This window comes from Chelonia mydas, chromosome 11, assembly GCF_015237465.2.
Source record: "Chelonia mydas isolate rCheMyd1 chromosome 11, rCheMyd1.pri.v2, whole genome shotgun sequence".
Taxonomy (NCBI): Eukaryota; Metazoa; Chordata; order Testudines; family Cheloniidae; genus Chelonia; species Chelonia mydas.
The window spans coordinates 70,572,243-70,599,212 of NC_051251.2; the positions used below are offsets into that span (position 1 = coordinate 70,572,243).

General features: G+C 42.1%; 1 protein-coding gene across 6 annotated transcripts in view; it reads right to left on the reverse strand.

Annotated features, from left to right (window-relative positions):
- Positions 1 to 22,306, reverse strand: part of AGAP1 (ArfGAP with GTPase domain, ankyrin repeat and PH domain 1) — a 684,170-nt gene extending 661,864 nt beyond the window's left edge. For 3 of the 6 annotated variants that reach the window (XM_043525622.1, XM_037912087.2, XM_037912086.2), the window contains exon 1: positions 21,816 to 22,306. In XM_043525622.1, coding sequence (XP_043381557.1) covers positions 21,816 to 21,978 — 163 coding nt within the window. In that variant the 5' untranslated portion in view covers positions 21,979 to 22,306. The remainder of the gene's footprint in view (positions 1 to 21,815) is intronic. The other 3 variants (XM_037912089.2, XM_043525623.1, XM_037912090.2) reach the window with 2 other exon arrangements.
- Between the last annotated feature and the right edge of the window lie 4,664 nt (positions 22,307 to 26,970).

Here is a 26,970-nt window from a genome sequence, read left to right on the forward strand (position 1 = left end):
ACTGTAAAAAGAAATATTTTTCCGTTCACCTCATACAAGTACTGTAGTGCAATCTCTATCATGAAAGTGAAGCTTACAAATGTGGAATTTTTACACATAACTGCGCTCCAACAGAACAATGTAAAACTTTAGAGCCTCCAAGTCCACTCAGTTCTACTTCTTGTGAAGCCAACTGCGAAGACAAACACATTTGTTTACATTTAAGGGAGATAATACTGCCAGCTTCTTATTTACAATGTCACCTGAAAGTGAGAACAGGCATTTGCATGGCACTGTTGTAGCCGGGACTGCAATGCATTTACATGCCAGATATGCTGAACGTTCATATGCCCCTTCATGCTTCAACTACCATTCCAGAGGACATGCTTCCACGTCAAATTTAAATTGGTATTCTATTATTGTTTAACAGTGCAATTAATCATGACTATTTTAATCTTGCAATTAACTATGATTTTTTTTAATGAATGAACAATGAATTCACACTACTGTGGATCTTTTGGGTAATGCTAATCGCTAATTTGGCTCCTGTATCACTAACGTCTGAGTATAGCAGTGCTAGACTATATGAACTGCAAGCTGTTTGATAGCAGTATCAAGGAATTCTTGTCAGAGCAATTAAAGGTTGAGCAAAGCACTGTCGGACTCAAAGGATGGCAGCCTAAGTGCTACCCCCAGTATGCCTGTCAGCTGCTCCCCAAATGATGTTTACTCCCAACACCTGTTCGCATGCCACCCCCATCAGCCTTATGAGATTCATTGGGGTCTCTAACCTCTCCAACCCCAATGGAAATAAGGCAAGACTAAGCTGCCGCAGACTGCATTTTTAGAGAGCCTTGCTTTTGATTCACATTTATCAAAAGGGTCTAACCCTAACATTTGGAAAGCAAAGTATTTTAACTATTTATATTTATATATTCAACTATTTATATTTAAGTGAGCCTATCTGATTTTAGTGGGTAGTTCAATTTGCATTGTTAAAGATAGGTTTCAGAGTAACAGCCGTGTTAGTCTGTATTCGTAAAAAGAAAAGGAGTACTTGTGGCACCTTAGAGACTAACCAGTTTATTTGAGCATGAGCTTTCGTGAGCTACAGCTCACTTCATCGGATGCATAGCATATCGTGGAAACTGCAGAAGACATTATATACACACAGAGACCATGAAACAAAACTTCCTCCCACCCCACTCCCCCCCTGGCAACAGCTTATCTAAAGTGATCATCAAGTGGAGCCATTTCCAGCACAAATCCAGGTTTTCTCACCCTCCCCCCCCCACACACACACATACAAACTCACTCTCCTGCTGGCAACAGCCCATCCCCCTTTGAAACCCCTCTTTATAATGCGCATGATAATCAAGGTGGGTCACCTCCAGCACTAATCCAGGTTTTCTCACCCCCCCCACAACCCCCCCCCCCCAAAAACCACACACACAAACTCATTCTCCTGCTGGCAACAGCTCATCTTACAATGTGCACAGCAATAATCCAAGTTTAACCAGAACGTCTTGGGGGGGGGTTTGCAGGAAAAAAACAAGGGGAGACAGGCTACCTTGCATAATGACTTAGCCACTCCCAGTCTCTATTCAAGCCCAAATTAATAGTATCCAATTTGCAAATGAATTCCAATTCAGCAGTTTCTCGCTGGAGTCTGGATTTGAAGTTTTTTTGCTTTAAGATAGCGACCCTCATGTCTGTGATTGCATGACCAGAGAGATTGAAGTGTTCTCCGACTGGTTTATGAATGTTATAATTCTTGACATCTGATTTGTGTCCATTTATTCTTTTACGTAGAGACTGTCCAGTTTGACCAATGTACATGGCAGAGGGGCATTGCTGGCACATGATGGCATATATCACATTGGTGGATGTGCAGGTGAACGAGCCTCTGATAGTGTGGCTGATGTTGTTAGGCCCTGTGATGGTGTCCCCTGAATAGATATGTGGGCACAGTTGGCAACGGGCTTTGTTGCAAGGATAGGTTCCTGGGCTAGTGGTTCTGTTGTGTGGACCCATGGAAAAGAAGCCCTTGAGGAATTCCACCATGATTTCAACAATTTCCATCCCACCATCAACCTCAGCCTGGTCCAGTCCACACAAGAGATCCACTTCCTGGACACTACAGTGCTAATAAACGATGGTCACATCAACACCACCCTATACCGGAAACCTACTGACCGCTATTCCTACCTACATGCCTCCAGCTTTCACCCTGACCACACCACACGATCCATCGTCTACAGCCAAACTCTGCGATACAACCGCATTTGCTCCAACCCCTCAGACAGAGACAAACACCTACAAGATCTCTATCAAGCATTCTTACAACTACAATACCCACCTGCGGAAGTGAAGAAACAGACTGATAGAGCCAGAAGAGTTCCCAGAAGTCACCTACTACAGGACAGGCCTCACAAAGAAAATAACAGAACGCCACTAGCCGTCACCTTCAGCCCCCAACTAAAACCCCTCCAACGCATTATTAAGGATCTACAACCTATCCTGAAGGATGACCCAACACTCTCACAAATCCTGGGAGAAAGGCCAGTCCTTGCCTACAGACAGCCCCCCAACCTGAAGCGAATACTCACCAACAACCACATACCACACAACAGAACCACTAGCCCAGGAACCTATCCTTGCAACAAAGCCCGTTGCCAACTGTGCCCACATATCTATTCAGGGGACACCATCACAGGGCCTAACAACATCAGCCACACTATCAGAGGCTCGTTCACCTGCACATCCACCAATGTGATATATGCCATCATGTGCCAGCAATGCCCCTCTGCCATGTACATTGGTCAAACTGGACAGTCTCTACGTAAAAGAATAAATGGACACAAATCAGATGTCAAGAATTATAACATTCATAAACCAGTCGGAGAACACTTCAATCTCTCTGGTCATGCAATCACAGACATGAGGGTCGCTATCTTAAAGCAAAAAAACTTCAAATCCAGACTCCAGCGAGAAACTGCTGAATTGGAATTCATTTGCAAATTGGATACTATTAATTTGGGCTTGAATAGAGACTGGGAGTGGCTAAGTCATTATGCAAGGTAGCCTGTCTCCCCTTGTTTTTTTCCTGCAAAACCCCCCCCAAGACGTTCTGGTTAAACTTGGATTATTGCTGTGCACATTGTAAGATGAGCTGTTGCCAGCAGGAGAATGAGTTTGTGTGTGTGGTTTTTGGAAAAAAGGGGGGGGGGTGTGGGGGGGGGGGTGAGAAAACCTGGATTAGTGCTGGAGGTGACCCACCTTGATTATCATGCGCATTATAAAGAGGGGTTTCAAAGGGGGATGGGCTGTTGCCAGCAGGAGAGTGAGTTTGTATGTGGGGGGGGGGGGGGAGAAGGGTGAGAAAACCTGGATTTGTGCTGGAAATGGCTCCACTTGATGATCACTTTAGATAAGCTGTTGCCAACGGGGGAGTGGGGTGGGAGGAAGTTTTGTTTCATGGTCTCTGTGTGTATATAGGTTTCAGAGTAACAGCCGTGTTAGTCTGTATTCGTAAAAAGAAAAGGAGTACTTGTGGCACCTTAGAGACTAACCAGTTTATTTGAGCATGAGCTTTCGTGAGCTACAGCTCACTTCATCGGATGCATAGCATTTTTTTTTTGTGTGTATATAATGTCTTCTGTAGTTTCCACGATATGCTATGCATCCGATGAAGTGAGCTGTAGCTCACAAAAGCTCACGCTCAAATAAACTGGTTAGTCTCTAAGGTGCCACAAGTACTCCTTTTCATTGTTAAAGAGTGGCTGCAAAGCCAGAAAAGAAGTTTCACACTTGAGGTTTCCTTTGGGTTTCTGCCTGTGAGCTCCAACAGGGTTACTGTAAGACCTAAATTTAGACTTGTTTTCTTTTGGTTGACATGCTATGTCACTCCCTTTGCTTTACTAGCTTCATTCTCGTGGGAGATAGAACGACAATAGAAGTCCTGCATTTATATATCAGCTGCTTACTGGCTCACAAGAATAGAACAGACAGCATCTCGTAACAGTACACTGCATGAACCTGCAACTTTGAATGAAACCTGCTCTGTAGTTTACCATGGATGTTCAACCCAACAGAAGTAGTTGGAAAGTTAAACGTTACAGTTCTTGTTCATAAAACAGAAGTGTCCAAACACAAAATCCAAAGGCTGTATTAAACTAAACCCACAAGTACAAACACAGTACAAAGATTAAGTCAGACTGGGTTCTCCTCTGAACATTACGGGCTTGTCTTCATTACCAGGGAGATCAACGCTGTTGCAATCAACGCAGCAGGTGTTGATTTAACTTATCTAGTGAAGACCCGCTAAATTGATGGCAGAGTACTCTCCAGTCAACTCTGGTACTCCAGCCCCTCCCCCCCAAGAAGAGTAAGGTAAGTCAACGGGAGAGAATCTCCCGTCAATGCAGTGCAGTGAAGACACTGCGGTAAGTCGACCTAAGTTATCTCGACTCCAGCTATGTTATTCATGTAGTGGGAGTAGCATAACTTAGGTCTACTTAGGCCTTGTCTACACTGCCGGGGTAATTCAAATGATCTTCTCTAAAACCTGAATTACCATAAAGGCAATTAAGAGGGATGTACAGATGTAACTCAAGGTGCTGTCTGCCCATCAGCCTACTGGTAATGATCCATATGGACAAAACCCAGCATGAGTTAAGGACAGTTAGAAAACTTCATCTGTAGTTGTAAAATTAGCAAGCTGAAGGAGAAATTCAAACAACTATTTAACACATTTACTAAAGTACAGTCAAAATGCCATTCTTCTCCTTTTATTGGTCTCGAGATTTTGGTCTCAAGCAACACCAAACAAAAATATTCTTTGTTAACATGCTAGGATTATATGCCTTATCCTTCTATGAAAGCAAAGAAAGCTAATAAAAAAGACAAGCTAAAATTACAAACCTTGCTATTGATCCTAGGTGTTTATTTCTGGTATTTGGTTAAGCGCCTTGCTGAAATTAAGCAATGGGAAAACGGAAAGGAAAGGAGAAGGAAGTAGTTAAGTCTGGGCCATCTCAGGGAGGGGGTGATGTTGATACTCCTTGTTAAGAGCATTATGTAAGCTATTTGTATGGTATTTTTTTTGCAGAAACTCAGAGTAAATAGCTAATCCTGTTTGGTAGGTTAATCCTCCGCTTGTAAGTGCCATAGCTTCTGTTTCCAATTCACTTCAAGAGTGTCTTGAACTCAACGAAGAGCGTTTTGGAGAGATTTCTCACTAAAGATACAATACTAACAAAGGAGTGTTATTGGCAGCAATATGGAGAATTCCTCCTTCCACTGACAAATTCACAAAAATACTAAATCTTAGACAGTGTTTTTCGAACACTAGAATCCCACTGAATGACTGCCTCTTTTCTCTGTTAATGGAAACACCAATTAAGATCAAAATTACTCTTCCTATAAATTTCACTTCATTTCATCTAAGTACATCAATATTTTTCTCCTTATATTTTGAAGTTAGACACTTAAGATTTTCATCTAAATTCCAAACTAGCAGCTTTAAATCCAAGAATGCCATGTCGATATCAAAAGAAATCTACTTAGATTAAGCTAAGGCATTTGAAAAAGTGTATGTAAACTGAAGGAATGCAGAAAACTTACAGATTTAATTAAGGCCACCAGACATTTAGCTGCTTTTTAAAAAAACTGTTCATATTTATTTATTTCATCAATGGGTAATTTATCATTGTGATCCAACTGTACATAATACTTAGTTTTTGATGCTTAAGACAGCAAAAATGCTCAAAATCTACAAGTGGTTAAAAAAAATCTTTTTTATAGTAACATCTTGCAGGTACAATATTTTACATCTGGTCTTTCACAGTTAAGATTCAGTGTAAGCTTACCATCCCCATAGTGCGCAATTTTTTCCTTAGTTTTACCATGAGATCAAGTTAAATAGACCCGTCCCATCATAGTGCTTAGCATTTAATTAATACAAAAGTTCACAGAGATGGTGAAAAAGCTAATTTGTAAAATTCTGGTCTAATTGTGGAATTACAATATTGCACTGTTACAACTCATCTTGTAGGATCTATCAGCAGACATACTACATGTGCATCTGAAGATAAAGTACTCATGGAAAACATTTACTTGTAAAGTGGGCTGAATGAAGGAAAAATCCAGTCAGACAGCAGGATTCTGAGCTATGTAATTATGATGTAAAAAAATGGACTGGTTCACAAGTGTTTAATTTTTAACTGTGCCATCCAAGGCAGAGCAGTTGGAATCACATTTGTCTGGCTAGTTGAAGTATTCTGTCTTCAACCTTGTCCCTCACAATCCACTTACAATATGCTAGAAGATATTTAATAACTACACATTCCATCATATTAAGTGCATACCTTATTCAATTTACTGAAGTCACTGGTTCAACCATGCTAGAATTGTTTTGGCCCTATATTAAAAAAAATTACAAGAAGCAACTTCATCATCAAAATGGAAGACGAACGCTGCTTTAGCTATAACTCATCTACTAGGCTCTGCTCATTCTACCATAAGGCACTTAGGTTCATTCTGTTGAACTGCTGCGGCACTACCCTGACAAAGGTGGCATCCAAAACCAGCAGTTTTTTTTAATTACTAGGTGAAGGATGCCAATACTAGTATTATAGATGATAAAACTAGAATTCTATTAACTTGTAGAGATCAGACAATTTTTTTAAAAATATAATGAGGTTCCGTCTGGAACAGTGGAGGTCATCTATTTTAAGAAATAAAAGACAAGTCAACTATTACTTTCCTATATGATTATCCAGTGGTCTGGCCATTACTCGTGGGAAGTAGTAAGAAGTAGTTCCTAGTGAATGAAAAAGACAAGGCAACAAGTTATTTCAAGAAAAATGAAAAGGGATTAAATTCACCAAAAAAAACTTGAATTTTTTTTTTTGCTTGTTTTCAACCCAGGGAGGCAGGAAAGCTCAAAGCTGCATTAGCCAAGCAGAAAAGTTCTTGAAGTGCTTGTTAAAGTAACTGCCATTTAAATGATTGCACTGCAAGTCTCACTGGACAGAGCTGTAGGCTTCTGAGCCCAAGAGTAAGAATACCCTGCAAAATACACCTTAATACTTCCAGGAGTCAGCCTACTGGATTATTTTCATGCTTGATACATTGATTTCATCTGTTACAAACTTCAAATATTGGAGGCCCTCAAACATTTTAATATCTCCTGGAATACAACTGACGTTAATAGACTATCCACTCTGGTCTTTTGTAGGATGATTTTAAATCAATTTCACATTCTAGTATTTGAGCTTAAAGGTAAAAAAATAGATCCTCTTTTTTTGGTTAACCAGAATTCCATCTTTTCAAGGACAAACAGAAGACAGGGTTCTATAATGCACAGGACTCCCAATATGTTTACATCAATTCACAGCCAATCAAGAACTAGCAAGTCATCCGCTGGATGATTAAGAAGGTTGTGGTGAGGACTTGCACCAGCAGCTTGAAGTTGCACAGTTTTCCTAGGAGTCTTGTCCAGCAGCTATAAGCAAACAAACATGGAGGTAAAGAAGTTCAGTGCCAGAAATCTGAGGGTACATTTACATTGCAAACACAGCAGCAGAGAGTCTCAAAGATTCCATCTATGTTGTTCCCACTCAGGCTGGATCCCAGGCTTTGAGACCCTCCCTCTTGCCAGATTTCAGAGCCCCGGTTCCAGCCTGGGTGGGAACATCTACACTACTATTTTTAGCCCTGTAGCACAAGTCCAAGTCAGTTCATAGAATATCAGAGTTGGAAGGGACCTCTGGAGGTCATCTAGTCCAATCCCCTGCCCGGAGCAGGACCAATCCCCAACTAAGTCCCAGCCTCTGAGGCCTGCTGCCATGGGGATTTTACTTTTAATAGTGTAGACCAGTGGTTCCACCGCTTGGGCAGGGAAAGCCCCGGCCGGGACGGTTTGTTTACCTGCTGCATCCGCAGGTTCGGCCAATCGCAGCTCCCAGTGGCCGCAGTTCGCTGCTCCAGGCCAATGGGAGCTGCTGGAAGCGGCACGGGCCAAGGGATGTACTGGCCGCCGCTTCCAGCAGCTCCCATTGGCTGGGAGCCGCGATCAGCCAAACCTGCGGACACAGCAGGTAAATAAACCGGCCTGGCCGGGGCTTTCCCTGCCCAAGTGGCGGAACAAGTTTGGGAAGCACTGGTGGAGACATAACCTGAGCTTAAGAACTAAGGACAGAGAACCGGATCTTTAGGTAAGTGAAACTATCCCTAATGTAAGCTACTTATAAAAATTTTGAGAAGGTCTGATATTTGGAGCAGGCTGAGGTTAAGGCTCACATCAGGTGAGTGAGTCGCTCACATCTACAGAGGTTTGACATTTTAACTAGGAATTGAAGTAGCTTCCAGGTTTCACACATCTAGAAGGTTCATACTTTGTTAAACTCGTGCCTATGAAGGTCAGGATGAACAAGGTATCATGATTAAACGTACTGTTGAAAACCTGGATGAGCTATTGCTGATGATAAAAGTTAAACAAATGTAAATACTTTCTCCATATAACCTATATGGAGAGCCGTTTAACGCCGAAGGAAAGGCAATATATCAAATTAAGAAAACAATGTTTTGTCCTAGATAACACTGATAACTAGTACTGATGAGAGGAAAACGTCATTCTTGAGCTGTATGGAGCATGAAGAGGAACAGTGGTATGGTTTCTTCATGCACTATTCTTTTCTAAGCCTTGTTTCCATAAAATAAACTACAATGTGAAGGAAATACCTAGATGATATAAGGGTAATTCTAGGATGTCTTCTCTACCTGAAGGTATTTTTTTTAAAAAAACAAATTCACTAGCAGAAGACAGACCAGAGTAGAAACAGCTCCTCTCCATTAAAGGACACCAACACCATTTGACAGAGTCAGCAGGAAGGCAGATTTAGTACCCAGCATCTTCAGGCTGCTTTTAGAAGAATTTCCACAGGTTTCAATTACTGAAAATGCATAGTTCGTCCCTAGCAGTTAGAGAGGTGAAACATTCACCTGTATTTTCCACTGAATGCATCCGATGAAGTGAGCTGTAGCTCACGAAAGCTTATGCTCAAATAAATTCGTTAGTCTCTAAGGTGCCACAAGTCCTCCTTTTCTTTTTGCGAATACAGACTAACACGACTGCTACTCTGAAACCATTTATAAAATATCATAGAATATCAAGGTTGGAAGGGACCTCAGGAGGTCATCTAGTCCAACCCCCTGCTCAAAGCAGGACCAATCCCCAACTAAATCATCCCAGCCAGGGCTTTGTTAAGCCTGACCTTAAAAACTTCTAAGGAAGGAGATTCCACCACCTCCCTAGGTAACACATTCCAGTGTTTCACCACCCTCCTAGTGAAAAAGTTTTTTCTAATATCCAACCTAAACCTCCCCCACTGCAACTTGAGACCATTACTCCTTGTTCTGTCATCTGCTACCACTGAGAACAGTCTAGAGCCATCCTCTTTGGAACCCCCTTTCAGGTAGTTGAAAGCAGCTATGCAGACTAAACAATCCCAGTTCCCTCAGCCTCTCCTCATAAGTCATGTGTTCCAGACCCCTAATCATTTTTGTTGCCCTCTGCTGGACTCTCTCCAATTTTTCCACATCATTCTTGTAGTGTGGGGCCCAAAACTGGACACAGTACTCCAGATGAGGCCTCACCAGTGTCGAATAGAGGGGGATGATCACGTCCCTCGATCTGCTGGCAATGCCCCTACTTATACATCCCTAAATCCCATTGGCCTTCTTGGCAACAAGGGCACACTGTTGACTCATATCCAGCTTCTCGTCCACTGTAACCCCTAGGTCCTTTTCTGCAGAACTGCTGCCGAGCCATTCGGTCCCTAGTCTGGAGCGGTGCATGGGATTCTTCTGTCCTAAGTGCAGGACTCTGCATTTGTCCTTGTTGAACCTCAGATTTCTTTTGGCCCAATCCTCCAATTTGTCTAGGTCCCTCTGTATCCTATCCCTGCCCTCCAGCGTATCTACCACTCCTCCTAGTTTAGTATCATCCGCAAATTTGCTGAGAGTGCAATCCACAGCATCCTCCAAATCATTTATGAAGATACTGAACAAAACCGGCCCCAGGACCGACCCTTGGGGCACTCCACTTGATACCGGCTGCCAACTAGACATGGAGCCATTGATTTATATTCTCAAGCTCTGTTGTGAAAAGCAGTGATCCTAGAGTAGCTCTCAGAATAAGGCCAAGTAAACTGGGAGGGAGATCAGACATCAGAGTGCAGTGCTGCAGCACTCCAGCAGTGAGTCTTAATTCAAAGGAGGAACAGGAAAAGAGCCTTAAGCATCTCTACTGAGGTGAAATACACTGACCAACAGATACCCAAGCGTAAAAATGTTTAAGGTACCAAGAATTCAAACACTGAAAATATTGTTTTTAGATTGTTTCATCATGGTTTCTTCTAACTCAGTCCAACTGCTGTCAAGAACCAGTGATCCCTTGGTAGTAATTTCAGTATCACGAGTTTAGACTCTTATCCACTAAGAATTCTGCCTAAGGGACTTCACATCATGCACAATGTTAGATAACAAGGACAGGTCAATTGAGAGAGAGGTGAAATCTGAGCAAGGGAACTCTTACTTGTGGCTATAACCTCAGGGAACTCTAGTAGCAATGTTTCTTCATTCAGAAACTGTAGGTAATACTCATTTTACAAGGATGTCAAAGACAAATTACAAAGGATTTTCAAATATTAAATAGCCTTAAATTAAGTATTATGACCATTTCCAAGTGGTGAAAAGACTCAAATCCTTTATTAAAAAAGGAAAAGTGGACATGAGAACAGTTTTTAATCATCATTTTGTTTACGTAGTAAAGGATTAAGATAAAAATAACCACTGAGACAGTGATTTTGGAAGTGAAGAGTGATTCTGAGTGCTCAACAAAAGGTGCCTGATTTTAAGAACATAAGAGCAGCCATACTGAGTCAGACCAAAGGTCCATCTAGCCCAGTATCCTGTCTTCCAACAGTGGCCAATGCCAGGTGCCCCAGAGGGAATGAACAGAACAGGTAATTATCAAGTGATCCATCCCATGCCGCCCATTCCCAGCTTCCAGCAAACAGAAGCCAGGGACACCATCCCTGCCCATCCTGGCTAATAGCCATTGATGGACCTATCATCCATGAATTTATCTAGTTCTTTTTTGAACCCTGTTATATAGTCTTGGCCTTCACAATATGCTCTGGCAAGGAGTTCCACAGGATGACTGTGCATTGTGTGAAAAAATATTTCCTTTTGTTTGTTTTAAACCTGCTGCCTATTAATTTCATTTGGTGGCCCCCAGTTTGTGTGTTGTGAGAAGGAGTAAACACTTCCTTATTTACTTTCTCCACGCCAGTCATGATTTTATAGACCTCTATCATATCACCCACACACACACACTCCCTCCCCAGTCATCTCTTTTCCAAGCTGAAAAGTCTCAGTCTTATTAATCTCTCCTCATACGGCAGCCATTCCATACGCCTAATAATTTTTGTTACTCTTTTCTGAACCTTTTCCAAGTCCAATCTATCTTTTTTGAGATGGGGCAACCACATCTGCATGTAGTATTAAAGATGTGAGCGTACCATGGATTTATATAGAGGCAATATGATTCTGTCTTATTATCTATCCCTTTCTTAATGATTCCCAACATTCTGTTTGCTTTTTTGACTGCCGCTGCACATTGAGTGGATGTTTTCAGAGAACTAGCCAGAATGACTCCAAGATCTTTCAAGAGTGATAACAACTAATTTAGACCCCATCATTTTATATGTATAGTTGGAATTGTTTTCCAATGTGCATTACTTTGCATTTATCAACACTGAATTTCGTCTGCCATTTTGTTGCCCAGTCACCCAGTTTTGAGAGATCTTTTTGTAGCTCTTCATAGTCTGCCTGGGACTTAACTATCTTGAGTAGTTTTGTAACATCTGCAAATTTTGCCACCTCACTGTTGACCCCTTTTTCCAGATCATTTATGAATATGTTGAATAGGAATGGGCCCAGTACAGATTCCTGGGGGACACCACAATTTACCACTATTTAATGGGAAAAGCACCCACTACCTGGAAAGAAAAAGTCAAGCCTTTTAGGGTGGCTCAGATTGAGCACCCAAAATTAATAGTCAGCTTTGCATGGTCTTGGAGCTCATGGACATTGCCCCACAGTTTAAACTACAGAGGTGTGAATAGCAGAGCCCACAAAAGTGCTGCACTGTAACCCCCGCCACCATGTGGATGCTGTGGGCATGAACTAAAAGGTTCCTAGTTCTCATTACTGCAGTCCTCTTCAAAAGGTGCACGCTGCTTTGGTGTACACTGCTATTCACACCCCCAGTCTCAGCTATGAGGCAGTGTAGAGATAGCTTTGATCTCGATGCATCAGGACAAGAGAGCTATATGTTACAGTATGTGTTTTCACTTTCAGTGCATAAGATCTGTCAAAATCTGACTTTAAAGCTTGAGCCTGATTTTCTTTACGGCATGTACACTGCTTACAGAGTGCATAAGACTTACTAATTTAAACAGAAATTAAAAACAATGGTTTTATACACATTGCAGTGTGAACTTCTAATTTATGCTGTGTTATCATTCCGTACAGATGTACACTAATACTCCCAAACAAAAAGGCATGGGAAGCCTGCACACCGCCTGGAAAATCTACTAAACCCTCATAACACAATTGACTGAAGATATCAGAATAATTCATCGCAAGAGCATCTCTTATTTTATTTCTTTGCTTTAAGAAAAGAGAGGTCATTCTCATCTGTTAATAGTAAAATGTCCATCCCTGGCTTGAGAACAGAGTATTACCACAGCATTGTATTTTTAATCAGCTATACCCACTCCTTCACTAAGCTTTTGATATTATCACAATGGCATCAATTTAGTGTCCTCTTAGAAGCTGGAAGAAAGGAAGCTACAAATTTCTACAGTCATTTTTTATTAGCTGAAGAAAAGCAAACAAAATTCTACCTTTAGAAAGACATACCCCAATCAATTAAGAACATATTACTGCATGATTCAACTATTAGCAGAATGTATCATCCACCAGATAAGAATGAAACCAAGCAATTGAGACTATGTAATTAATATTTTCATGATTTTTAAACCTACTGTAGTCTTAATTTGGCAGGAATGCCTTTTCTTTTTTGATACAAGCCATTATGAATTATGTATATGCTACTGAAGCTAGTAGAACTAACTGTGCATAGAGAGGGCTGACCAAATGTGCAGTCAGGAACCAACACTATCATACCACCCATAACAGGGAAGTGTTTCTGTTTTGTCAAACTTAAAAGTCTGTTGGATACAAGATCACAAATCTGTCCCCCCATAGTGGAAATATAAAAACGGCTTTAATGCAGTTTTGCTCTAACCACCTGATAGTATAGAGGCATACATTTAGACCACTATCCCTATTTAGAATCACCATTAATCGCATGGTGTCTTTTCACGTACACACACAGGAAGTACATACAAATCAGATCTGTGAAAGAAATTCATGTGTTAAGACTCATCCTGCACTTTTGACTGCTTCACTTGAACCCCCTCTTACTAACCCACCTCCCCATGACTTACTCTAAGATTTGAAGTTCATTTAGACCCCATCCTCCCCTTCACAAAAATGTTTATTGTCTTGCCAAAATCAGGGCTCTCTCAGCACTGCCCAAAAAACTACACCCACCATGACAAGACTTAGCTCTGAGCTAGGGACAGCTTTTTTGTCACTGGAAGTATCTTTAAAATTCATTATCTTGCAGCTAGAAACAGGTGCTTTGCTTTTAGAAAGGGGAGGAGATTGCCAGCTTTCCAAATAGATATACATGTCCAGACCTGCAACAGCCCCAAGCTGTCAGACTTCAGAATCCTTACACTAAGTCTTAGAAAACTTGTTTGTTTTGTATTTATTAAATTTCAGGGGGGTTTACCAGCTCAGAGCACTGCACAACTTGAGTCATAGTAACTAAGGCACATGGATGTGCATGTAAATGAAAAATTGCCCTGAATTTTTTTTACCTTCAGAAAAATCTATAGGTGTGTCTCAAAAACACGACATGATATTATTGGGTAATGTGGTATCAAGATTTTACTGTCACTTGTTTGGGTTGATCTGCATAGCATGCTCATTGTTTCAAAGATAAACAAGTGTAATGTCCATGACCATCTCATGAGGATAGACCCTTTGCACTACACTACATCAACTGGCACCCACCTGCACTATTTCCTTTAACGCTTATTCACGTAGTGCCATAGTTTATCAGCACTTCATAAACATACACAGCAGATGATCTTTAGACACCTTATTTAAATAGCAACCCAGCCCCAGCTCAAGATTTGACAGTATTTCAGTACAAAGTTCCATGGCTACAAAAGTGTTTAAATTATTCAGTATGGTAAGAGAATGAGCAGCAGCAGCTCAAGTAATGACAGCAATCCAGCCCAAAAATAGAGTGTGGAGAATGAGCAGCACTGCAGCCAAAATACACTTCATTTAAATATGATTCTTAAACATGAAGTACACTTACATGCACATGGGTGTTTCTCCACTAGTTAAAGAAGTCAGCCCAGAACTTGTATTTGCAACCACACATATATATTAAGCAATTTTAGTAGCACATTCAATATCCAAACTGAAGAGCCACATAGCATTTGGGCAAGTTATTCCATATACCTGGAAAATAGGTAGAGTCTTCCCCTTCCGTGAACTTTGATTCAATGACCTCTGCCATTTGATTTCTAGGTTTCAATACCTCAGGCAAAAAAAAAAATATCATACTTATCACCAAAGAAACCTCAGAGGTAGAGCTAATGATGAAAACCTTCTAATGATGTTGCTGAATCACAGCAACGTCTTGCACTAAACCAGTGGTTTTTCAACCTGTTTTCATTTGACGACCCCTAAAAAATTTCAAATGGAGGTGTGGACCTCTTTGGAAATCTTAGACAGTCTGCAGATCACAGGTTGAAAACCACTGCACTAAAGCAGTGATTCTCAACCAGGGGTATATTTACCCTTGGGTACATGGAGGCCTTCCAATGAGTATATCAACTCATCTAGAGATTTACCTAGTTTTATAACAGGATACATAAAAAACACTAGCAAAGTCAATACAAACTAAAATTTCATACAGACAACTTGTTTACGCTGCTCTATATACTATACACTGAAATGAAAGCACAATATTTATATTCCGATTGATTTATTTTACAATAGGGTAAATATGAAAAAGCAAGCAACTTTTCAGTAATAGTGTGCTGTGACACTTTTGTATTTTTATGTCTGATTTTGTAAGCAAGTAGTTTTTAAGTGAGGTGTAACTTGGGGTTACACAAGGCAAATCAGACTCCTGAGAGGGGTAGAGTAGTCTGGAAAGGTTGAGAGCCACTGATCTAAAGCACAGGGTGTCTAAAAACAAGTCAAAAATAAATCTCACATTAGTATGAGCTATTCAAATATTTAAAAATATATTCAACTCTCCTCCTTCCCAGTCCAACATCTAAATAACCTGATTAGGTTAGACTAACAATAAGCAGCCACTATATCTCGAAGAGATGTTTTAGATCTATGCCAAACATGATGCCTCAGGGATACCCAAGGCTATGAGACACCTTGCTGCCACCTGTCCTTACCGTGGCCAAGCCTTGTCCGTGTCTGCCACGGCTCAGCTTCCTAACTCCACCAGCCACAGGCAACATGAGCACTCCCCTCTAGGCCTACGTAGCCCCACTGTCTCTTTACAGGTTAGCAATAGGCACACTCCAAATCCAAAGTCCTCCAAGAATCTCCCTGGAATATCCAGCCCCTACTCCACTGGAGACTCAGATTTACTGCTCCCAAAGGAACAGTACACGCCAGCTTACCATTACACCTCAGACCACTCACTTTAACACACAGCACTTATGTTTATAGTGAAAACAAGTTTATTTAACCAAGTATACAGATTCAAGTGATAGCAAATAGATATATTGGAAACAAATGGTTACATATAAAATAAAATCATAACATGCATTCTAGAACCTGGACTTAACCAGACATTTTAATGTTTTATAGAGCAATAGTCACTCAAAGTCCAGCATTCTACAGCCAGACTTGGCTGTGATCTTCCATTCATGAGATATTAGCTTGCCTCCGATATCAGAATAATCCTTTGATCTTAGTCATGAACAGAACCACCCTCACTGCGCTGTTTTCTCCTGTAGGTTCTCTCTCCTGTAGATTTTACAGTCTTTTGATTAGCATCAGGCTTAGCAACCATTGTTGTGAGGCAGACAATACACGACGACCTGACAGAGAGGTAAGCATCTGTCACCCCCTACCTAAAAGGAATCTGTCGGAAACATGTTACCTCCTGATAAACTGCCTTACCTCAAGGCCTATAAGGAGGCACACATTAAGTACAACTGCTTACATCTACATACTCCAGCTCTGATCTTGAAAAATGAGATACCATTCAAATTGAATTTATTAGCACATCAAAGTCAGGTTTTCTAAAACCTAAAAATATTGTACATTAGGACTGACTAGATGGAGAGGTGAAAAGGAAGCACAGACATTGCTCATGCACTGTTGTGTTAATCATCACTTAGCCATGACCACATTTTCATAGGGAATGAGGGGGCACACATGACAGATTAGAAGTTGAGCAGGAACAACAGCAATAACTCTATGCTATCTGGGTCACGCTACTACCTCATTATGGTATACCAAGTAAAGTTTCTTTTATGAGTAGGCAGGTGTTTATTTTGTGTCTTGCAGCTATTAATGCAATAATGGTGGTTTCTGAATTAGTAACCACAAGAAACTAATGCAATTCCAACTCCAAAAATGAGCAACATGCTTCTGTTTTCCCTTCTCTACCATTTAGTCCCTATTTTTTTGTATTATTCTCATATCATACCTGGTATTGATATACTAGAACTATTCCTGTGGTGGGACTATTACTGTACTCTCAGATCAAGGACAACAGAGCTAAAAGAAGCAATATGAAGCAGAGCTTGCCAGCTTTAAGAGCCAGATTCCTTCCCCTCCCCAACCCACCGCCCCCGCCCAGGGTGGTTTCAGATGCCACTACAAGTAGTAGGACATGAGGTTTAAAGGTGACCTGGCAAAAGAAAACTAAAATTGGGATTGAACCTATTTTATACATCAAAAAAAATTAAAACTCATCTGCCCTTCTCCCCTAAATTAGAAATTCAGGTTTTAGCTACTCTCAAACACTGATGTTATTTCTCTAGTCACATGATGTGAAAGCAAACAATGAGCAATGCAGAAGAAAATTATTTTTAATACAATTGCTAGAATTTAGTTACTGAATTAAGTAGCCAGCTATCATTCTAGAGGCATTACACCTTTGAATCTTTTAGCTATTCCTCCCTTCCAATTAAAAGGGAGAGAGATTCAGACTGAACATTCTGGGACATATAGAAAGACCTTCACCAAATTTGAAGGCTATCCAATTAACATATCCAAAATTTTCAAGTAAAATACCCTCACCTTACCCCTGCCAAAAAAATAAACCACACAAACCCCACCTTTTAGGCTTTCTATACATCCTAAAGAAGCAAATGAATGGAAAAAACCCAGTTTTTTTTTTTATCCGTTGCAGGTGTCAATTAAAGCTAATCTTTCAGCCCAAGTCCTTTGGTGTTTAACACACACTGGGTTCCTGCCTCTCCCCAACACAAGCGAATGTATTCTGATCAGCACCTGAAGCAATGTTTTACCAAATTAGCTCCACCCAACACAGACTACAACAAATATCCACAACTAATAGTTGTGCTATATATAGCATTGGCAGGGAGAAATTTGGTAAAGTTGTGTTTGCAGAAGGATAAGTTGAGGGAACAGTGTTGAAGGTTGTGGTAGCTGTATTAAGGATAAGAAGTGTGCCTCTGCATGAAGAATTAGAAATTATGTATTACAAGACAAAACCTAGACCAAGTAACTTAAGCTGTCAGTTATGTTGTGCATGGCAAACAGAAGTACCACAACAAAGTTTGGTATAGTAGGTAATGTTGGCTTAATTACAGACCACAGATCACTAAATGATGTCCTATAATACTGCCAAGAATTACTAAAATATTACTGATGCTAGAAATACCATTCAATGGTTAAGCTTTTATAATCAAATGCTAGGTAGAGCTGATAAAAGCAGGCGAGAGTAGAACAAGAAAACTGATCCAATTTAATTAATTATCTTTCACTTAATGGCATCAACATACCTGCTGTAACATTCAGATATTAAATCCCAAATATTTTGGGCATCTCAGGGTATATTTGATAAATTTCTTAAAACAGCCCTGTTTTAACACACTTTTCACAAAGAATACTACACATTACTTTCTTCAGTTACTGCTTAGGGTTTTGTAACATTTAAGGAATATCGGTAAGTCAATTAAATCTCAAGTGTCACAAATGAAAATTAGAACTCATTTTATACTTCAGTTAGTTAGGTGGTGTTTGAACTTGAAGACAAAGGCACAGACTTGTGCCAAAATATATGAAACACAAAAACAACTAAAAGTTTTAATTAAACAGTTTTTAAACAAAACATTTCCAAGCAGTGTTTGAACACAAATATTGCACAAGTTCACAACTATCAGCAAGATTTTTTGTAATGCTTTAACACTACCTTTGAGAGTCATATACGGTAAGCAATATACTATAATATAGGTTCAGTGTGGTAGCACATTCAGTGATTGCCAAATACACTTACTTCTATAGGACTAAATACATCTCAAGGGCTAAATGAATGCAAAGAAATTACAACAACAAAAAATCATAAGTATAATGGGGTCAACGGCTGTAGCTGGCTGAGTTTCAAGATATTTCAATAGTTCTTGTTCCAGCAGCTGCACTGACATAACCCATTATATCTTTTTTAAAAGGTATTAAAGTTAAAATAATAATGTCACAATAGCTTTAGAAATTAAAGATCTATGGTACTTACAATTTTTAAGCGATTTGTTAGATAAATGGCTTTTTTACTTAGGGAGTTCTCAGAATGATGTTGTATTTTTTAATTCATTAAAATAAGCCTCACTCAGTTATTAGATTTCAAATTCCAAATCCATTCTAATCTGACTCCATCAGAAATCCAGCAGTAGCAGGTATAGCATTTGTAGAGGTATCAGGCATATTTCTCTCTACCACCAGATTTGTTGTACCTGCTAAGGTATAAGTGTCAAAGTTATACTCCATTTTAACCAAAATTTGTCAAGCCATACATATCAGTTTTCCTGCAACTACACCCCAACATTTCACATGACTACTAATAACTATGGAGTTGTACAAACCACAGCAAGTTATACAATATAGTCACACATTTTGTTACTCAAATATGTCAAACTTGCAAACAAATTTGAAAGATAACTTCCTTGGAGAATATACCAATATTTCATAAATATCACTAAGTTCAATGAAGCTCAGACAGAAGTACAGATACTTGTTTCTTATATAACCAAAAGAAGCTGAGCTAATAGAGAGTACAGCAATCTTATACACTGTAGGAAATTACTGTGGATCTGATAAATTATCCCTGAAGATGTCTATATCTTTTAAAGCAAATTGAACATGAATGAAGAGTGCGCTTGTTGACCTGAATGTTACAATCCAATGGTTGATTAAATAGAATGAATGCCACACAAGAGTCTCAGTTACCAGGAAAGCCTTGAGAACATAAGGTAGCATGATTTTAAAAGATCTCTTTTTTCATTCATGTTTCTCATGAGTCAGTTTTACTGGTTTCCTGACTCACTGTCCAATGCAACTAACACAACTACAAAATGCTTTAAGAAATTTTTACTCATCAACTCCTAGACCCAGCTTTTGAAGTATATCAGCACTGCCATGCATCATCTTAGTTTTATTAGAAAACTCAGTGATTTTCATATGAAGTGAGCCAGATATAGATAATATGGGATAAATGAGACTACATACATAAATTATATGCTATGTAGATAGCTATACACACAGTTTGATTTCACATTCCCTTTAGATGGATCAAGAGATTAGTGGAAAAATTGATGCATTATAGAGAGCCTCTTCTAATCCAAAATCTTGTTAGAGGGATGAATATGCACTTGTTTGTAGCAGGACATTCGGGGCATCTCATCTACAGAAGATGATGCATAACCTTCATAACTAATGTTACCTACCAATGAAAACATTCTAAAGCAGGGCATTTTCTCTCCCTGAGGGAGAAAAAATGACAGTACTGAGAAAAAAGTGGTTGCTCGTGTTACATTCTCCCAACAATGCACATTACTTTTCATTGAAGGTAATGGAAACTTATTAAAGTAGAGGAATCAGAAACAGGAGCAAGCAGAATGACAACCGTTTGCCATGATTTCAGGTAAGTTACAAGCACCACAAAGCAAACACAGCAGTATGATGTGTTTGTTTGAACCCTTCCCCCGACCCCCATGCATCACTGGATCAAATTATGTCTTTTATCAAATTGGTCATTGCTGTCATTGTGTTTTGCTATTCAGATCTATTATGTTATTCAAATACTAACTCGCTATGTATGTCTCCACGCAAATTGTATTTCATAAAACTCAAGATGGGTAATTAAGTCTTTCAAATGACTGTGCCTCAACAGCATCTATTCCTATAAGGTTTTCATAACAGGTGCTTTTAAAAAGACAGGACAGAAACCCAAGCTGAATGGTTTTAGCTAGATGTCAATTCCAATTATTCTTCTGCTAACTTGATTTCTGCTTCAGATTAATGGTAGGACCACCATACATGTTAAAGCTACAGGTCATAACTCAGTAGGTCCCCTACACTAAAAGGCATACTGAAAGCTATTGCGAAAGTTTGTAATTACTGCCCGAAATTTGGTCCAGGTCATCAACTTTTGACCTCGATAGCTTCCCTATATCATATACGGTTTTTCCTCCAATGCATTCCCATACTGCTGCATCAACACATCTAACAGAAAAAGCTTCTCTTACCTGAGTTTTCAGAAGCAATGGATTTTTAATCATGCACATCCAAGACAGTTCAATAGCCTACTCAGAACTGTCCTATATAGGTAGATGCATATTCACATCTATGAAGTAAAACTGGTTCTCTCTACTTTGCAGACTCCACACCTCCATTCTTATACTGTATATACTGTTGTCTTATAAACCAGCTGTAGAACTTGCTTGCCCTTTAATATATCTAAATCGGAATTTATAGCATAAGGGTTTACAACACAAACAGAAAGGCAAAGAATTCCCCTTGCACCAAATCCCTGCGAATGCAGGAAAGACTCATCCCTTAGCCTCAACACAGCCCTAACAAGATCGGTATTCTCCCTATCCTGGCAGCGATCTGCAAGCACCTCGAAACTTGACTCCACAGTGCTCTGCTCCCCCGTCCCAAGCCTCAGCCCAATCCAGCTTTAGCTAAGTGGGAGATCTACGCTGCTCCTCTGCACAGAAACTAACGCGCTATCCCATGCGGAGAAGAGGGCGATAAAGAAGAACCCAGCCCTGCATCCACTGCACAGGACGGATCCAGCCACCCCGCTCTTGCGCCTCAAAGCAGCCCACGCACCAACACAGCCACCCCTCGGGCAGGCTGCAGGGCAGCACCCACCAGCAAGGGCTCTGCAGGTAGGGAGGCCGGTGCAGCTCCCCCAAGCAGGGCAGCCCCCGGACAGGCACAGCCCAGAGCAGCCCCCACCCTGCACAGCCAACAGACTGCACAGCAGCATCCAGCCCTGCGGGCACTGCAGGCAAGGCCCTGGCGCAGTCCCATCCCCTCCCCCAAGGCAGCGTCCACCCCACCGGCCCAGCGCCCCCGACAGCCCAGCCCCCGGCCCGGCCCGCAACCCTTACCCTCGATGGCGATGACATGCTCGCGGAGCTGGCCCTGCAGCGCCGGCTCCTCCACCCGCTCCAGCAGCTCGTAGACCGAGTAGATGTTGGGGTGCACGGACTCGAAGCGCTGGATCTCGGCGCGGATGGCTGCCGAGTTGGCCAGCTGCTGCTGGTAGCTCATGGCGCGGCCGCTCGGCTCGGGTCCGCGCCGGCAGCGCCACCCGCTCCCCGCGGGCACAGGGGGCCGCCCGGCAGCCGCACTGCACAGCCCGCCCGCTGTCACTTCATCGCGGCGGCCCGCGGGGGCCCCAGCCCCACGGGGACGCGGGGCGGATACCGGCGGCTCCTGGCCCCCAACGGCTGCCCGGCCCCGGCCTCGCTGTGGTGCCCGGTGCCGCAAGCAGCCGAGGGGGGCGGGGGAGGGGCCGGGCACCCCACACGCCACAGAACCTTGCTCGGCCGCCCCGCTAGAGCTACCGCGTCCTTCTCCGCGGCACGCTCACGCAGGCCACGCCCCGTCCCATGACGTCACCGCGCTCCCCTGCTGCCCCGCCCCCTCCCCAGTCCCTGCGCGCTGCTTTCTGGGAGTTGTAGTCCCTGCGAGGCACCTGGCCCTTCACAGCCTGGACAGAACGGGGGTGAAGATGGAGGACCAGGGAGTGGGACGGGGGAGGATCAGGGGGCGAGAAAGGGGGAGAGTTAGGGGGCGGAAGGGAAGGAGGAGCAGGGAGCATCAGGGGGCGGGGAAGGCGGAGCATCAGGGGGCGGGGAAGGGGGAGGAGGGAAAAACAGGGGGCAGGCTGGGGCAGGGAAGGGGGAGGATCCGGGGGCGGGAGGGGGAAGGGAAGGGAAGGGAAGGGGAGGAGGGTGGAGCCAGGGGGTTGCGGGGCGGGGAGGAGAAGATGAGGGAGAGGTGGTGCTAAATCAGTGTCTGCTGCCCTGTACCCCTCACTCCCACCCTGAAGCCTGTTACGTTCACGGCCCAGGAAAAGAAAGGTTAGATAAAAACATAAAAGGCTCTTGCTGGAAGGTTGCACTGCACCACTACTTTATTTCTTAAAATCCAGAATCTTAACACAGGAGAACCAAAAAAACAGAGACAGACAAAGCAGACTGCACCTTAAGAGGCACAACTCACCACACCTTACTGTAGGCTAGCTCTTTGCATACTGATTGCTTCCTGCTATACCTAGATCACATGCTTCCCTGTAGATCCCCCAGCCTGCAAGCAGGACCAGGAAAATCTTTGAAATTTAAAGTGATAGCCCTCAATTTTAACACAATTCTCAATACATCACTAGTCTCATCTCTGTAGGGAACAGGGATTGAGGTCCCTGAAGCGCACTTGTAGTGGCCACCATCTTGACTAATACATGAGAGATTGAACCAGGGACCTACAGAGCTAAAAGTATGAGTTACTAAAACTTGAGCTAAACATCCAAGCTGCTTTAAATTGTGGCTGTAACAACTCATATCCTCTGTGGTCTGTGGATCACTGCAGACAGTGACTTGTAACATACACTCACCAGTGGGTTACACATTCTCAGTGCAAAGGGAAAAAACTATCTGAAACCATCATGGGGAGGGGGGAAGTCAACTCTTTAGTGGGAACCAGATTTTCTTTCCCTTTCCCCCCTGACCCCGAAATGTGGGTCGACACCAAAGAGGAAAGCAACGCTGCCAAGGGTACACATGCCTCATTGAGTGATCAGCAAGATGGACTTGTGCTCCATCCCCACATGCCCCCCTTTCCTCTCTAGTCAGGACCTCACTCAGCTTGTCTCCTTGAATTTGGTATGTGGCAGGGACCAAGCCTTTGCTCATTTTGGGAGGCACCTTGAACATTTTCTGCACCCTTGAAAAGTTAATAATACATTTATAAATATTGAAAATAGCTCATCTTGACCAAAGCCAGAGGACTTTGACGACATGTAACAGAGATGATCAGGGACATTGCTTATAACAAGTGATAGAGGAAGAGAGGAAGATTTGGTTGAATGGCGTACTCACATGGAGCCTGAAGCCCCACAGACTGGCACTGACTGAAATAGACCCCTCTCACTACTATACTGACTCCAAATTCCAGATTAAAGATGCATGGTATCTCATCTATCTATCTATAGTCTCTTGCATTTGCTCTTAGTACATTCACCCATGTACTAAGCACAAAACCAACAATTTTGCATTAAGTGTTGGATTGCAGTAGTCTGTGACTGCACTTCCTTTTGGTCTAGCTCATTAGGGGGTGAAAGCCATTTAGTGACTTTATTTTGTAAGTGACTGCAGGCTGTGTGGGCTGGATATTTTTCCAGTTTACCCAGGGCAGCAGAAATACTAGAGCCAGAGCTGGTGTCAATCCATTCACCCAAAGATCACTGATACCAAATGTGCACCCTAACACCCTGTCAGCACAACATGGAACTATCATCTATTGTAATGCTTAACAGTATGGATCTATCAATAAAATCACTGATGAAAGGTGAAGTCATACTGAAAGGTGAACTGTCAGTCCGGAGGACTGGGTGGTGTTCCTCAGGGATCCGTCTTGGAACCAATCTTATTTAACATTTTCACTAATGATCTTGGCACAAAAAGTGGGAGTTTGCTAATAAAATCTGCGGATAACACAAAATTGGGAGGTATTCCCAATATGGAGGAGGACCAGAATATCATACAAGACAATCTGGACAACTTTGTAAACTGGAGTAATAGAAATGGGATGAAATTTAATAGTGCAAAGTTTAAGGTCATACGCTTAGGGACTAAAAACAAGAATTTTTGCTATAAGCTGTGGACTTATCAGTTGGAAATGACAGAGGCAGAGAAAGACCTGGGTGTATTAGCAGATCACAGGATGACTATGATCTGCTGGTGTGATGCAACTGTGAAAAAAGGCTAATGCAAACCTAGCATGCATCAGGGTAGGTATTTCCAGTAGAGACAGGGGAAGTGCATTATACAAGGCACTGGTGAGACCTCATCTGGAATACTGTGTGAAGTTCTAGGCTCCCATATTTAAGAAAGATTAATTCAAACTGGAACAAGTGCAGAAAAGGGCTACTAGGATGATCTGAGGAATGGAAAGCCTACCTTATTGGAGAAGACTCAAGGAGCTTTACTTGTTTAGCCTAACCAAAAGAAGGTTGAGGGGAGATATGATTGCTCTCTACAAATCCATCAGAGGGATAAATACCAAGGAGTAAGAGGAGTTATTTAAGTTAAGCTCCAATGTGGACACAAGAACAAATGGATATAAACTGGCCATCAACAGTATTAGGCTTGAAATTAGATGAAGGTTTCTAGCCATTAGAGGAATTAAGTTCTGGAACAGCCTTCCAAGAAGAGCACTGGGGCAAAAAACCTAACGGCTTCAAGACTGAGCTTGATAGTTTACAGAGGGGATGGTATGATGAGACTGCCTACAATGGCATGCTAGCAGCAAATATCTCCAAAGGCCAGTGATGGGACACTAGTAGGATTGCCACCCATCCGGGTTTTACCTGGACAGTCCAGGTTTTGGCTTCTGTGTCCGGGTGCCATTTAAGTTTTCGACTGGAAAGTCCGGTTGAAAAGGGGACCTGGCAACCCTAAATGACATCCGACCCAAAAGTCCGGTTACCGTGGGGCAGGAGGAGGCACTGGGTCACTAACCCGCACCAGATCCTTCTCTGCCAGGGCCACCTCCTACCTGCAGGCAAGCTCCTTGAGACAATCCAAGAAGTGATGGGTCGGGGGGAGAGGAGCAAACGGTGGGGGAAGAGGTGGAGCAGCGGCAGGGCCATGGGGGGAAGAGGTGGAGAAGGGAGGTCCAGGGGAAAAGGCAGAGAAGGGGGCAGGGCCTTGAGGGAGCAGGTGGAGCAGGGGTGGGACCTTGGGGGAAGAGGTGGGGCAGGCATGGGGCCTCGGGGGTCTGGTTACCAGCCAACAGAAAGGTGGCAACTCTAGACACTAGGTAGGGAGGGCTCTGAGTTACTATAGAGAATTCTTTCCCAGGTGTCTGGCTGATGGATCTTGCTGAAATGCTCAGGGTCTAACTGATCGCCATATTTGGGATCAGGAAGGAATTTTCCTCTGGGTCAGATTGGCAGGGGTTTTCGCCTTCCTCTGCAGCAGAGGGCACGGGTCACTTTAAACTAGTGCAGTCTCTGTAACTTGAAGTCTTTAAATCATGATTTGAGGACTTCAGTAACTCAGCCAGAGGTTAGGGTTCTATTACAGTAGTGGCTGTGGATGAGGATGGCAATGTGCAGGAGGTCAGACTCTAGATGCTCGTGATGGACTCTTCTGGCCTTAAAGCAGGGGTTCTCAAACTGGGGGTCGGACCCCTCAGGGGATTGCAAGATTATTACAGAGATGTTCACGAGCTGTTAGCCTCCACCCCAAACCCCACTTTGCATCCAGCATATATAATGATATTAAATATGTAAAACAGTATTTTTAATTTATAAGGGGGTCACACTCAGAGGCTTGCTATGTGAAAGGGGTCACCAGTACAAAAGTTTGAGAACCACTGCCTTAAAGTCTATGAATCTATGAGACATAACTCAGTGTTTCCTCAGAACTATTGCAGAGCTTTGCATCACTGTTTGCTTTTGACTATTAAATAACTAAAAAGGATAAAAGACAGAATGTTAATTTAAAATGCTCTAGACAAGTTACTGTGCATGAATAATTGCAGTACTAAAAGTTCAAACATTAACATGTCAGTTATTTGCATTTCTGTCTTTTCAAAAAAAATGACAACTGCAATCCATAGTATATCAGAGGGGATGTAAAATACAGTATTGCTTTGTGAGCCCTGCTATGGCCTCAGCAGAGACCTGATGTCCCAGTTTCAAGTTAAATAAAATATCATTCTTAGATAGAAACCCTTGAAAGCAGTTGTCTGTAAACTAAATACTTTTCATTACATTAGTAGCATAAAATAAATCCTACTAACAGCACTGGTCTGACTTCCAGTTTTGAATTTATGGCCTAAATTATAACATCTAGAAAAACATAACATAATATAGACAAACTAGCAAGAGCTCCAGAAAGGAAAATTGTGCCTTTTTAATCTAGTAGAATTATTTCACCATGTAAACATAATAGTGGATAAAACATTTGATATGTAATTTATTCAGACCTTGTTGAGTTGTATGTGGACCAGTCTGTGGTTGCAGTTCCTCATTTG